Raw genomic sequence first — 15,542 nt, forward strand, 5'->3', positions numbered from 1 at the left:
TTCTTCCATGGTCTTTATTGTCTTAGATTTTATATTTAGGTCTTTGATCCATTTTGAGTTAGTTTTTGTGCATGGAGTGAGGTCTGGGTCTTCTTTCATTTTTTTTTGCAGATAGATATCCAGTTATGCCAGCACCACCACTTGTTAAAGAGACTGTCTTTTCCCCAATTAACTGCCTTTGGGCCTTTGTCAAATATCAGCTGCTCATATGTGGATGGATTTATGTCTGGATTCTCAATTCTATTGCACTGGCCTATGTATCTGTTGTTGTACCAGTACCAGGCTGTTTTGACTACTGTGCGGATATACTAGGTTCTAAAATCAGGTAGCATAAGGCCTCCCACTTTGTTCTCTTTTAGTAATGCTTTACTTATCCAGGGCCTCTTTCCTTTCCATATGAAGTTGGTGATTTGTTTCTCCGTCTCATTAAAAAATCTCGTTGGAATTTGGATGGGGATTGCATTGTATCTATAGATCACTTTTGGTAGAATAGACATTTTTACAATGTTGAGTCATTCTGTCCATGAGCAAGGTATGTTTCTGCACTTATGTAGATCTCTTTTGGTTTCTTGCAATAGTGTCCTGTAGTTTTCTTTGTATAGGTCTTTTACATCTCTGGTTAGATTTATTCCTAAGTATTTCATCTTCTTGGGGGCTACTGTAAATGGTATTGATTTGGTGATTTCCTCTTCAATGTTCTCTTTGTTGGTATAGAGGAATCCAACTGATTTTTGTATGTTTATCTTGTATCCTAGTACTCTGCTGAACTCTTCTATATAGTTTCAGTAGCTTTCTTGAGGATTCTTTAGGGTTTTCTGTGCATAAGATCATGTCATCTGCAAATAGAGATACTTTTACTTCTTCCTTACCAATCTAAATGCCCTTTATTTCTTTATCTATCCTAATTGCTCTGGTTAGCACCTCCAGCACAATGTTGAATAAGAGTGGTGATAAAGGGCATCTTTGTCTGGTTCCTGTTCTCAAGGGGAATCCTTTCAGACTTGCTCCATTTAGGATGATGTTGGCTGTTGGCTTTGTACAAATGCCCTTTATTATGTTGAGGAATTTTCCTTCTATCCCTATTTTGCTGAGAGTTTTTGTCGTGAATGGGTGTTGAACTTTGTCAAATGCGTTTTCTGTATCAATTGATAAAATCATGTGGTTCTTGTCTTTTGTTTTATTCCTATGATGGATTACATTAATTGTTTTTCTAATGTTGAACCATCCCTTTCTTCTTTTTGGATGTGTGCATTTGTTGATATAAACTGACCTCTGAGCACTGCTTTAGCTGTGTCCCAAAGGTTCTGATAGGAAGTGTTTTTGTTCTCATTGGACTCTATGAATTTCTTTATTCCATCCTTAATGTCTTCTATAACCCAATTGTTTTTGAGCAGGGTATTGTTCAGTTTCCAAGTGTTTAATTTCTTTTCCCTGCTTTTTCCATTATTGATTTCTACTTTTACAGCCTTATGGTCAGAGAAGACGCTTTGTAATATTTTGGTGTTTTGGATTCTGTTAAGGCTTGTTTTATGACCTAATATGTGGCCTATTCTAGAGAATGTGCCATGTGTGCTGGACAAGGAAGTATACTTGCCTGCTATTGGTTGGCGTGTCCTATATTTGTCTATGATGTCAAATTGGTTGATTGTGGCATTTAGATCTTCTGTATCTTTTTTGAGCTTCTTTCTGGATGTTCTGTCCTTCACTGAAAGTGGTGTGTTAAAGTCTCCTACTATTATTGTGAAGCTGTCTATGAGATGCTTATTAATAAAAGACAAAAGAAGTAGCCAGTCCTGCCAGCTTCCTCTGATCCTTATGGATATAACTGAGATGGTAGAAATGAGAGTTCTTTTTGAATTGCAAAGTGGAAAATATTGTGTTGTTATTAGTTTTTATGTCTTTCATTGTTTCATTGTCTCCCATGGAATCACCTCAGTATAAAAACTTGGAACCAGAAAGGATAATCCTGAAAATGCCTTAGAAAAAATCATAAGAGCTGACATTTACTAACTGCTTACTGTGTGCCAGGTGTAATTTCTAAGCCCTTTACATGTTTTAACTTGCCTGGTCCTTGCAATCCCATGAAGTAAGTACTGTCATTGTTTGCATTTTACAGATGGGAAACTGAGGCATGGAGATATTAAATAACTTGCCCAAGGCCACACAGCTAGGAAGTGGTGGAGCCTGGATTTGAACCCTGGGAAATGTGGCTCTGACACTGCTGTATTGCCTTTGAGCTCATGCAGGGCGGGATCTCTCTTTTCTATGAGGAGAAAGAAGAGAGATGGAGTTCTGTGAGTTTCCTTTCTCTGCTCTGTTCTCCAGCCTTCCCTCCACGTCAATCCCCATGTTGTCTCCCAACCAAAAAGCAGGCTTAGGGTCTGTCCAGTCTGCCATGTGTGGATGTCCAAGAGCCTCTCTTCCCTCCACACCTCCTGTAGCAGATGCTACCAGCACCCTGCCATCATTGCTGGGGTCTGACCATTGCAGTGTGTTCTGGCAACTTCCCAGTGTGTCTCTGTACCTGGGGTCTTTCTCCAGAGCCACAGCACACATGGCAAGCTGGAAATTGACACCCCTCAGGAGCCTCACCCAATGACTGATGGGGTTGTTATATAAATACCCAGCTCCTTTGCCCCTTGGGTTGGAGAACTGACACATGTGTTCTACACGAACTTGTAGCATTTTTATGAGGTATTAAGCTCCAGTTAGTTACCCACAGCTGGTTTTCCAGTAGCTAGCTGGATAACTCACCCTGTATTGGCTGCCTTCTCTCCCTTGACTCACTTCCCATTCCTGAACAGTGTTTTCTGCCCCTTCCAAATAAATCACTTTCACTCAAATCCTTGTCTCAGGGTCTTCTATGACATCTCCCCTCTGAGGCATTGATTCTTCCTTAACTTGTTCCTTCCCAGGGGCCTGCTATTCACCATTCCATGATGAGCATCTCGCACCTGAACACATTAGAGCTGCCTTGAAACCCTTTGCTCAGCAGCCCTCCTGTCCCTCTGCAGTTTGACAAGGCCTGTCTCTTCGCCTTCATTTGACATTGACAGCTCAGAGTTAATCGTTGAAACATCTGGGTCCTACTGCATATGGAATATTCTTCCCACTGAAGTCTGGGTAATTAAAGAGATTGGAACAGATCCTGAAGATGCTTTTTGGGCTTTTGATTCCCTAACTATCTACTGCAGAAGGGATTCGAGGGAGATCAGGGTGATTTAGTGTCTGCTTTCAGGTTTGCAAAGGGCGTGGTGTGTAGGGAGGTGTCAGCTGTTCTCCATCTCCACTGAGCCCAGAGTGAGGGGGAAAATGAGCTCAGAACCCTTAGGAGGGATTTGGGTTTGATCTATGAACTTTCTGATTGTGGGAGTTGCTAAGCTGCTAGAATTACTTTGGAAGAATGGGAAATCTTCCTGTAAATATCTAAGAACTGGCTAATTTCCATCTGTATATAAAAGCTTTTATGGAACCATTCTATGGGAAGAAGAGTGGTCTGCAAGCTCTCATAGAAAGAAGATAAAAAAGTATTTTCTCTTTTTCTTCTTGTGATGGCCTTTTCCCTTTGTGTTTGGAATATGCCCTGCCATGTCCCCGTTTATGGGTGTATGGTCTTTTATGGGTGTATGGTCTATTGGCCTCATGGAAAGTCTGGGAGACAAAAAGCTCTGTTCAGCCTGGAGACGAGGACCTTCACCCAGGTGTAAGACAGCCGAGCTCATGACAGAGTTTCCACTTTATTTTGAAATGAAAGCGTAAACACTTCTGTTGTTTTGTCTTCTATTCTCCTTGAAAGCCCCACAGATGCTCTGCAAAGATTGCAGACCTAGCCAGGCAGGAGATATGGCATAAGAGAAAGAGGGCTGAACTCTAGATGGGTCTTCAGGAGGGGCTCTGCCTGCATCCTTATTTTTAGGCTTAATTTAGCTCCCTGCACTAAGGACTGAAGATTTTCACATGGGAACTGCTTAATTTCCAGCCATATCCTGCTTGCCATCATTGATTTTAAAAAGGAGAACTAGGCTGGTCTAGCTTTGTAAGACCTGGAGAGATGTGGGAAGGTTTTGATATGTGACCTGGACCTATTTTTTTTTTTTTAAACAGCTTTATCGAAGTATAATTGACATACAATAAACTGCACATGTTTAAAGTGTACAATTTGATAAGTTTTGACGTGTGTGTGTGTACGTGTGTGTATGTATTCGTAAAACGGTCACCTTAATCGAGACAGTGAACATACCAATCACTCACAAAAGTTTCCTCTCCTGCTGACCTGTCCCCCTCCCCCATCTGCTTTCTGTCAGTATAAATTCGTTTTCATTTTTTAGAATCTTATATAAATGAAATCATATAGGATGTGCTCTTTTTTATCTGGCTTCTTTCATCCATTCTGAAAGTCATCCATTTTGTGTACTTGGATGAATAGTTCATTCCTGTTATTGTTGACCAGCGTTTCACGTAGTTATTTGACATTTATGTATCTTACTTGGTAAAGCGCCTGTTGACATCTTTTGCCTATTTTAAAAATTGAGTTGATTGTTTTCTTACTAATGAGTTTTGGGAGTTCTTTATATAATCTGGATCAAAATCTGTCAGATTTATGTTCTGCAAATATTTTTCCCAGTCTGTGGATTGTTTTTAATTCTCTTTAATGGTGTTCTTCAAAGAGCAAATGTTTTTAATTTCAATGAAGGCAATTTATCAATTTAAAAAAAAAAAAAAAAAGGATTGTGTTATTGCTATGAAAACCCTGGTGGCGTAGTGGCTAAGTGCTATGGCTGCTAACCAAAAGATCGGCAGTTTGAATTCACCAGGAGCTCCCTGGAAATTCTATGGGGCAGTTCTACTCTGTCCTATAGGGTCTCTATGAGTCCGAATCAACTTGATGGCAATGGATTTAGGTTTGGTTTGGTTTTTGTTATTGCTATTGTACCTAAGAAATCTTTGCCTCAGCCAAGGTCACAAAGATGTTTTCTTCTGGAAGTTTTAGGTTTTATACTTAGGCCTGTGGTCCATTTTGAGTTAATTTTGGTGTATGGTACAAAGTATGAATTGAAATTCCTTTTCTTAGCAAATGGATATCTAATGTTTCTGCACCATTTGTTGAAAAGATTATCCTTTCTCCACTGAATTGTCTTTGCATCTCTGTCAAAAATAGTCTATGGATGGGTCTATTTCTGGATTCTGTATTTTATATTTTGTTCCATTTATTTAGCTTTCTGTCATTATACCAATGCCACATTGTCTTGATTGCTGCAGCTTTAAATCAGTCTTGAAATCAGGTAGGATTAATCCTGCAATTTCCATCTTTTCCAAGGTTGGTTTGGCTCTTCTTTGTATTTCCATATAAATTTTAGATCGACTTGTCAATTTCTACAAAAAAGCCTGCTGGGATTTCAGTTGGAATTGATGTGAATCTATAGATGAATTTGGGGAAAAAATGACATTTTCATAATATTAAGTCTTCCAACCCATGAACATGGCGTATCTGTCTATTTATTTAGGTTTTCTTTTGTTTCTCTTAATATTTTGTAGCTTTTGATGTATTGCATATCCATTGTCAAATATATCACTAGTATTTCATATTTTTGATCTTATTGTAAATGATATTTCAATTTCAATTGTTTGTGGCTAGTTTATAAAAGTACAATTGATTTTTATGTTTAGAGCCTGTATCCTGCAATCTTGCCAAACTCACTTTCTAGTTCCAGTAGCTTTGTTTATTCCATCTGACGTTTTACATAGACAATTATGTTGTCTGAGAATAAAGACAATTTTACTTCTTCCTTTCCAATTTAGGTGCCTTTTCTTCCTTCCTTCCTTCCTTCCTTCCTTCCTTCCTTCCTTCCTTCCTTCCTTCCTTCCTTCCTTCCTTCCTTCCTCCCTCCCTCCCTCCCTCCCTCCCTCCCTTCCTTCCTTCCTTCCTTCCTTCCTTCCTTCCTCTCTTTCTCTCTTTCTCTCTCTCTCTCTCTCTATTTCTTTCCTCTCTCTTTCTCTCTCTATTTCTTTCCTCTCTCTTTCTCTCTCTCTTTCTCTCTCTCTTTCTCTCTCTCTCTTTCTTTCTCTCTCTCTTTTCTCTTTCTTTCTCTCTCTCTTTCTTTTTCTTCCTTTCCCTCCCTCCCTCCCTCCCTCCCTCCCTTCCTTCCTTTGCCCCCTCTCTCTCTCTTTCTTTTTTACCTCTTGCACTGGCTAAAATCTCTAACACATGTTGAACAGAAGTAGTGCAAATGGGCATTCTTGTCTTTTTCTTGATCAAAGAAGGAAAGGGTTTGGTCTTTCGCCGTTGAGTGTGATGTTATCTGTTAATATTTTGTAGATGCACTTTTTCAGGTTGAGTAAATTCCTTTCTAAGTTTGCTGAGATGTATTTATCAGGAGCGAATTTTGGATTCTGTAAAGTACTTTTTCTGCATCTGTAGAGATGACCTTAAGATTTGCCTTTTTTTAATTTTATTAATATGATGAATTACATTATTGATTTTCAAATATTAAACCGTACTTGCACACCTGGGATAAACCATTCTTGTTCAGGATACATTACCCTCTTTGTATATGTTGTTGGATTGAATTTACTAAAATTTTGTGAAGAATTTTTACATCTATGTCCATGAGGGATATTGGTCTATAGTTTTCTTTTCTTGACCAGTTTTGGTATAAGGGTAATGCTGAGCTCATAGAGTATGTTAGGAAATATTTCCTTCTCATCAATTTTCTGGAAAAGTTTTATAGAATTAGTATAGTTCTTTAGATATTTGGTAAAATTCATTAGTGTAGCCATCTGGGCCTTGAGTTTTCTTTGTAGGAACTTTTTATCTATCAGTTCAATTTCTTTAATGATATTGGGCTATTCACATTGTCTCTTTCTTCTTGAGTGAGCTTCGATATTTAGTGTCTTTCAAGGAATTTGTCCATTTCATATAAATTATCACATTTATGGGTGTCTTAGTTATCTCATGCTGCTATAACAGAAATACTACAAGTGGATGGCTTTAACAAAGAGAAATTTTTTTTTCTCACAGTCTAGTAGGCTAGAAGTTTGAATTCAAGGTGCCAGCTCCAGGGGAAAGCTTTCCCTCTCTGTCGGCTCTGAAGGAAGGTCCTTGTCATCAGTCTTCCCCGATTGAGGAGCTTCTCAGCGCAGAGACGCCAAGTCCAAAGGACCTGCTGTTCTCCTGGCTCTTTTTTCTTGGTGGTATAAAGCCCCCATGTTTCTCTGCTTGTTTCTTTCTTTTATATTTCAAAAGAGATTGACTTAAAACACAACCTAATCTTGTAGATTGAGTCTTGCCTCATTAAGGTAACCGCTGCTAATCCCACCTCATTAACATCATAGAGGTAGGATTTACAACACTTAGGAAAATCACATCAGATGACAAAATGGTGGACAATCACATGATACTGGGAATAATGGCCTAGCCAAGTTGACACATATTTTTGGGGGAAACAATTCAATCCATGACAATGGCCATAAAGCTGTTTCCTTATTATCCTTTTTTAATGTCTGTAGAGCTTATAATGATGTCATCTTTCACATTACTAAGATTGTAATTTGTGTCTTCTTTTTTTCTCAATCAGTCTTGCTAGAGGTTGATCTACTTTACTGATCTTCTCAAAGAACAAGCTTTTGGTTTCATTGATTTTCTCTATCGTTTTTCTGTTTTCTATTTCATTAACCTCTGCTTTCATCTTTATTATTTCTTTTTTCTCCTTATTTTTGGTTTAATTTGATCTTTTTTTTCCCCCCTAGTGGAAGTTGAGGTCATTGATTTGAGAACTTTCTCTTTTTCTAATGTATGTGTTTAGTTCTATAAATTTTTCCCTGAGTACTGCTTTAGCGGTACCCCACAAATTTTGATCTATTATGCTTTCTTTTTTAAATAATATTTTATTGAATTTTTGAGAAAGTTTACACAGCAAGTTATGTTCTCATTTGACAATATCTGCACAGATTGTTCATTGACACTAGTTACATTTATAACAATGTGTCAGTGTTCTCATTAGTTGTGTTCTGTTTGTTCTATTTCCAGTATTCTTGTTTCCCAGCACCTTTATCTTATGGTCTTTGCCTTTGAGTAATCACTAGTTCAGAATACCTTTTGAATTCCCTCTTCATTTCTTCTTTGACCCATGGATTATTTAGAAATATGTTATTTGGTTTCCAAGTATTTAGGAATTTTGCAGAGGTCTTTCTGTTATTGGTTCCTAATATAATTCCACTGTGGTCAGAGTACATACTGTGCATGACTTGAATCCTTCTACATTTGTTGAGACTTGTTTTATAACCCAGAATATGGACTGTTTTGGTAAATATTACATGTGTACTTAGAAAGAAAGTATACTGAGCTGTTGTTGGGTGGAATGGTCTACAAATGTTAATTAGATCAACTTAGTTGATATGTTATTCAAATCTGCTATATCTTTACTCCTTTTCTATCTACTTGTTTTATTAATTATTGAAAGAGACATTGAAATTTTTTAATATAATTGTGGATTTGTCTATTTCTTCTTGCAGTTCTTTCAGTTTTGCTTCATAAATTTGAAGCTTTATTATTAAGTATATAAATATTTAAGATTGTTATATCCTCTTGAGGAATTGCCCTCTTTATCATTATGAAATGACTTCATCCCCATTAATATTCCTTGTACTAGAATCTGCTTTGTCTAGTATTAACATGCAGCTTTCTATTGACTCAATGTTAACCTAGTATATCTTTTTCCAACTGTTTGCCTTTAACCTACTTGTGCCTTTATATATAAAGCACATCTTTTGTAGGCAGCGTATGAGGGTTTCCTCACCTTAGGGAGTCTGCCAGGCTTTGCCTGGATTTCCCTCCCTGTGCCATGGCCTAAAAACTCTAGGCAATAAGGTGGGACAAACATGGGGCTCATTTTTTTTGCTTCCTGTCTCTTAGGAACAGGGCTGGGACTAGGATGAGGCAAATGAGGATGCAAAATTTGAGAAGGCAATCACTTTCAGGTGCATGATCTTGAGAGTGAATGCCGTCTTAAATTTTTCTCTGTGGGCACCTCACTCTTAAGAAGGCACTCACTCTCAGGGTCATGCAAGTACAGGGTTCACCATCACTACCACTTGCCGTAAAGTTGACTCCGACTCATGCCCTCCCAATGTTAGAGTAGAACTGCACTCCATGGGGTTTTCAGTGGTTGATTTTTTCAGAAGTAGATCTCCAGGCCTTTCTTCAGAAGTGCCTCTGAGTAGATTCAACCCTTTTGCTAGTAGCCAAGTACTTAACTGTTTGTGCCACCCAGGGACTCCTAAGTACAGGGTTAGCACCTGAAAATAAGTATCTCCTTAAACTTTGCACCTTAGAGGCCTCACACAGTTAGTGCTTGTCTCAGCCCTGAATGAGGATCGCTATCCTTTGTTATATGATGTCCAGTGTCTTGAAAACCATTTAAAAATATATATTTTGTCTAGATTTTTTTTTGTTGTTTCCACTGGGAAGGCAAATCTGATCCCTATTACTCTATGTTTTCTGGAAGTAGTAGTCTAGACCTCTTCTTTATAAGATTAAAAAATCTCATATGTAGAGCAGTCTAAGTGAAATACAAATGTTTCCAGGTCTCCCTGAAAATAATTCAGCAAAATGTTAGTCTTCCCTCATTCAACAATCAGTCAGTGGGCACCTATTACGTACTGTGTCCTGGGCTAGGAACTGGGGTTAAAATCAAAGACGGTATGGTACCTGTCTGCTAGTTGTTTTATAGCTGGCTTTTTTTAGAGCTGTTAGGTTGGCTCTTTCATACTATGCTCCACCTGCGACATGGGCCACTTTGTAGGCAGAGAACGAGAGACAGTCACGCTTGAGAAATCATCTGCACTAATTCACAGGCCCAGACTGGCTCGGAGGTTCTTGAGCTCACATAGCTAGTCAGTAGCAGGTGATTGCTATGTAGTCTATTTTGAGGGATATGGAGGAGGGAACCAGTCCAAAATATCTCCCCCACTGCTAGTTACTATGACTGACACCCCACCATTAGAGGCTTATTCATTAAGAGCATAGACTACATCTTATTCATGTTTGAATTTCACAGCGTTAGCTCAGAGTCTGCTACATGGTAATCGATAAATGAGAGAGAGAAAGAGGGAGAGGGAGAGGGAGAGAAAAAAAGAAGGAAGAAAGGGAAGGAGGAAGGGAGGGATGGAGGGAGAGAAAGAAAGAAAACAAGAAGGAAGGAAGGAAGGGAAGGAAGGAATCTCCACCCTTCGCAACCCTAAGGAGTCAAGATAGTAAGGGATTAAGATCAAATACAAGTTAGTTGAGCTGGGATTTAAATCTCAGCTTTTGCGGTAACTTGCTGCGTAGCCTTGGGCAAGTCACTGAGCCTCTCTGGGCCTGTTTCCTCATTGGTAACATACAGATAATAAAATTTATATCAGAGGAATGGTATTAAATTAGAAAATGTTTGTAGAGAGCATAGCATGGTGCCGGCCCCTAAGGGGAAAAAAAAAATAGTTGCCGCTGGGTGGATTCCAACTCATGGCAACCACGTGTGCGTCAGGGTAGAGCTGTGCTCCACAGGGTTTTCAATGGCTGATTTTTCATAAGTAGATCACCAGACCTTTTTTCCAAGGTATTTCTGGGTGGATTCAAACCTCCAACCTTTTGGTTAGCAGCCAAGAACAATACCATTTGCATGACCCAGGGACTCCCGACCTCTAAGGATACACACAAAAAATGGCAACTGGCATATCAGGATATGTGTTGTTATTGTTTGTTTAAATTAAGAGTCATCATTTTTAGGCCTCTTCCACCCCATATCCTTTCAACCTAGACGTGTCTGTGTTCTTTCATGGCGCATCTTCTCCTTGTCCTGAGCTTCTGATGATTAAAGAGGTGGTTTCTAAGAGATGTCAGGCATACTGGTGAGTGGCTTTGTGCTGCACTCCCGTCCCCTCTCATACCTTTTCAGCCTCACTGCATCCCCACCATGCCCACTTCTCTCTTCCATCTCCCATGTTCAGGTTCTGAAAACACTTGAAGAAACTGATAAATCTGGATGGCTACCCCCAACCAGAGGATGGGCTCCAGACCCCAGAGCCCTGGTCAGGGGCCAAAGGGGAGCGAGGCTGGCCTGGGTCCCCTGGACAGCCTGGAGTGGAAGGAGCCCCAGAAGCAGACACCAAGCCGACTGGCCATGCTGAAGAAGGCACAGGAATTCTTCCAGACCTGTGACGCAGAGGGCAAGGGCTTCATTGCCAGGAGAGATATGCAGGTAAAAGGAGCCCTACTGGGCTGCCCATCTGGAGTACCAAATGGCTTGGGTTTCCCTATCTCGGGTTAGGGTTTAGAGGTGATATCTTTAACAGAAAAAAAGTGGCATAAATTTTAACCCAGAAGGAGGTATCATTCCCAACTCTACTTGGAGCCAGATTTGCTGGGTTTATCCTTTTTTCTGGCCTTTGCCTACTGTCAAACTGAGGGGTTTTTATCCCCTCACTGACTCAGAAATGCCCCAGGATTGTGGAAACAGTGATAGTAGCATTATACCGACTTGTTACTTTGTAATGTGGTTCTGGGCTATGGTGAAGTCATTCCCGCAAGGTGCTGTGTGTGCCTTAGAAGTAAGAACAGTGTCGGGCCCTCACTGGGTGCAGCAACCTGGGAGAAAGACATGTCTAGAGGTCATCTTACCTGCCTCTCGCCCTCAAACCCAATCACATTTAACTGCTTCTTAACCATGTCCAGAGAAAGAGGGAGAGATCGCAGCACCTCAGTGCACACACCGTTGTCTGGGGCAGGGGTTGGCGAACTTTTTCTGTAAAAGACCAGAAAATGAGTATCTTAGGCTTTGCAGACCATCTGGCCTCTGTTGCAGCTGTATTCGTCTCTGTTGTTGTAGCGTAAAAGCAGCCATAGGTAATATATAAGTGGGTGAGTATGGCTGTGTTCCAATAAAACTTTATTTATGGACTCTAAAATTTGAATTTCCTGTCATTTTCACATATCACCAAATATTACTCTTCTTTTGATATTTTTTTCAACCATTTAAAAATGTAAAAATGCTTTTTAGCTCCCTGGCTATACAAAAAGAAGCAGCGAGCTGGATTTAGTCATGGGATGTAGTTTGCCCACCCCCCCCCCCCCCCAGTCTAGTGCCTTTCCACTTTTCTTTCCACTTTTAGTGTCGAAAAATTCTTCTCAAAGTCTCTGTGTGGTGTAAATGGTTTGTGCTCAGCTGGTAACCAAAACCCACCCGGTGGCACTGGGGAAGAACCAGTCCTGGTGATCTGCTTCCATTAAGATTAGAGCCAAGAAAACCCTGTGGAGCAGTTGCACTGTGTAACAGATGGAGACTCTTAAGTCACAAATCAACAACAAAAACAAAATCAACGACAACAAGAAAGTGTTTCCCAGTGTCTTATGTTTTATGCTACGGTCATGATTTCACCCAAATGTGAAATCCGTAATGTGAGTAAATAAAATGCAGTCTCCACCAGAGCACTGTGAAAGCAACTCTTTTCCCCCAAACTTTTCATCACTCACATCATCAAGAGCATTTCTGGAAGGGATGCGTACCTGTGGTGTTCGGAGGAAGACCTGCCATAGTCACGTTTTTTGTTTTTATTTTTAAGGTCTAGGTTTTTAGAGTATGCTAAAGTTGAGCTATGAAATTGAAACCCCAACTAGTGTGGTTGCCATCTCTGCTTACACATGTGAGCTGCAAGACTTGGAGGCTGAGAAATGAGTCTTGAGACCTGGGTGAAAGGCTGCTGCTTTCTCTCCCTCACCCCACGGAACGGTGTTTTCCTGTCTCTCTTAGAGCTTCTCTGCCACCTGATGGTTGAAGGAATTGAAGAAAAAGACCTGGGGAGCAGCGCCAGCTCAGCCTGCAAGTGGGCTCAGCTCATGCTTGTTTAAGTACACCTAACCTGTTGCAGTCAAGTCAATTCTGACTCACAGCCACCCTGTAGGGCAGAGTAGAACTTCCGCATAGGGTTTCCAAGGAGCAGCTGGTGGATTCGAAATGCTGACCTTTTGGTTAGTAGCCATAGCCAGTGTGCCACCAGGGCTCCTTAAGTACACCTACTCCTCGCTTACCGACTATCTTGTTATCAGATATTTTACATCTATGACAACAGTAAAAAATCTACTGTCTGACTCTTTTGCACATTAATGATGTACACCTGGCAGTAACCCTTTCATAACCAGTGGGATATATAACACCCACCTACATTTACTGCCTCTCAGGTCCAAAGGGCCATATATGTCCCATATAATATTTTGTGATCTGAAGTGACCGTCCTCCATTTTTGCCTAATGCTGATTTTCACTTAACGACCGTGTCTTTGGAACCTAACCGTGTCAATATGTGAGGAGTGGGTATAATTGATCCCCAATAAACTTCTGTCACCAAAACTCATTCACAAAGTCCCACTTCACATGGAAGGCCAGATTGGGTGTGTTTTGAGGAAACCTTTGACAGTACCCTCCCCCCCCGACCCACCCCATGAACTTTACAGGTCTCTGGTAGTGAAGGGTGGTGGTGGTGGTTTTAATGGCATATGTGACTTGGTTATCACCTCTAGAAACAAAGAAAAGGGAATTAACATTTATTGAGGGCCAACTGTGGGCCACATGCACTGTGCAACTAAGCACTTTATATATATATTCTGATAAACCCTCATTTAACCCCACTCTTTAATAAAGGGAGGAAGAAGCATAGTAAATTTGAACTGTAGAGTATAAAATTTTTTTTAAATTGTTTTTGATTTGAACTGTGGTGGCAAAGTGGTTAAGAGCTCAGGCTGCTAACCAAAAGGTCTTCAGCTCATATCCACCAGCTGCTCCTTGGAAACCCTATGGGACACTTCTACCTTGTCCTATAGGGTCCTGAGTCAGAATTGACTCGGGCACACCACAGCAACAACAACATAGTCAGAAACTTCAAGACCCAGAGATACCAGTTCAGCTACAGTCCTCAGCCCTCCTCCCTCATCTCTCCCTCCTGATCCAGGTGGAAGGAAAAGGGGACTTAACAACCCACCACACAGTTATGGTGCCTCCATGGCATTTGTTTCTGCCACCCAATTTTCTAAAGTTTTTGTGTGCTTGTGGACAATGAAGCACTGAAAACTTTGACTTCTCCAGGCTCAGAAAATGCTGTCAGGTGAGAGAAGGAAGTATGTCATTTGAGCTCCTGGCCACTTTCACTGGTCACACCTGGAGGAAGATGGGCTGGGGAGAGATACATAAAGAAGAAAAATGAGCCTCTCCTAGTCAATTCTGGGTTCTCCATGGAAAGCCCACATGCTCTGTGGTGTGCCTGGGCAGATCCTGTAGGTGTCTGCTTGTTCGTTTATCACTCCCACACTTAGCTCGTTTGCATGTGTAGTCACCGCCCCTGGGTTGGTGTCCTGTTCCCTGGTGGCCACGGCCGCTGCCACCTTTTACAGTTCTGGCTCCCAGCACAGCCTCGTGGGAACTAGGAGGGAAAGAGCTCAGAAAGCACACACAAATTCGGCAACCAGGAAAGACCCTTTAAAGTAGATACTGGCTCTCAGAAAGGTGAGGCTATGGTCAAATGGGCGGGAGAACACAGGAGGCTGGAGGAGCCTGGTGGAGAAACAGAATTGAAAGAAAAGTGCCAGGAGCTCGTGACCCTTTCGAAAAAGGGATGAGAGCATTAAGCTCCTCTCCCAGGGCTTTTTTTTCTTCCCCTTTATTTAAAAAATAATTTTTTTAATCCATCCGCAGAGGGTGAGATTGGCTTCCCAAGCATCCCATAGTGGAAGGAGAGTGTCACCAGCCAGCCCACCCTGATATAGCAGGGACGACAGAAGGAAAGGAATAGGGTCCAGAAGTTTCTTTTCATTTGGGTTCCCTGGAGAGACATGGGGGGAACTCAGGAGGAACCCACAGTGGGCTGCACTGAGGGTCAGGTGCAAGCTGGCATGTGCTCGGGCTCCAAGAACAGACGTCTGTTACAGGGGCAGCAGTGATGGGCACTGGCCTGTGTAGACAGCATCTAGACAGTGATTTGGAGAGTCCTCGGCCTCACCGAGGGCCGCTCAGATCAGATCCCACACCACCCTGTACAGTGAATCTCTATGGGTTCCATAGCAGCCACTCCAGGCAGAATCAGGGAAGATACTGCTTTGCAGAACTGAGTTTGAGGCTGGACCCTGGAGAAGCAGAGACTAAGGGCTGAGGGCTCGAGTAAAGGCCTGTTCTACCTCAGAAGGAAAGAAGGACATGAGAAGGCCAGGGCGGAGAGGGCACAAAGGAACTTTTTCAGCTGTGAGAGGGAGGTGGGGACAGGATGGGCAGGAAGTCTCTGAAAAAACCTGTTGTTGTTAGGTGCACTCTCCAGGCTTTCTCCGCAGAGCTGCTAGGTAGGTTTGAACCACAACCTTTTGGGTAGTAGCTGAGCACTTAACTTTCATACCACTAGGGCTCCTGACCAGGCCAGACCAGACCTATTGCCATGGAGTCAATTCTGACTCATAAGGACCCTATAGGATGGAGTAGACTGCTCTATAGGGTTTTCTAGGTTGTAATCTTTACGGAAGCAGACTGC

General features: G+C 41.4%; 1 protein-coding gene across 1 annotated transcript in view; it reads left to right on the forward strand.

Annotated features, from left to right (window-relative positions):
- The window catches only part of CRACR2A (calcium release activated channel regulator 2A), a 154,525-nt gene that overhangs the window by 48,162 nt on the left and 90,821 nt on the right, over nt 1-15,542 (forward strand). Inside the window, exon 2 of the mRNA XM_023549029.2 lies at nt 10,987-11,237. Coding sequence (XP_023404797.1) covers nt 11,022-11,237 — 216 coding nt within the window. The 5' untranslated portion in view covers nt 10,987-11,021. The remainder of the gene's footprint in view (nt 1-10,986; nt 11,238-15,542) is intronic.

This window comes from Loxodonta africana, chromosome 4 (assembly GCF_030014295.1).
Source record: "Loxodonta africana isolate mLoxAfr1 chromosome 4, mLoxAfr1.hap2, whole genome shotgun sequence".
Taxonomy (NCBI): domain Eukaryota; kingdom Metazoa; phylum Chordata; class Mammalia; order Proboscidea; family Elephantidae; genus Loxodonta; species Loxodonta africana.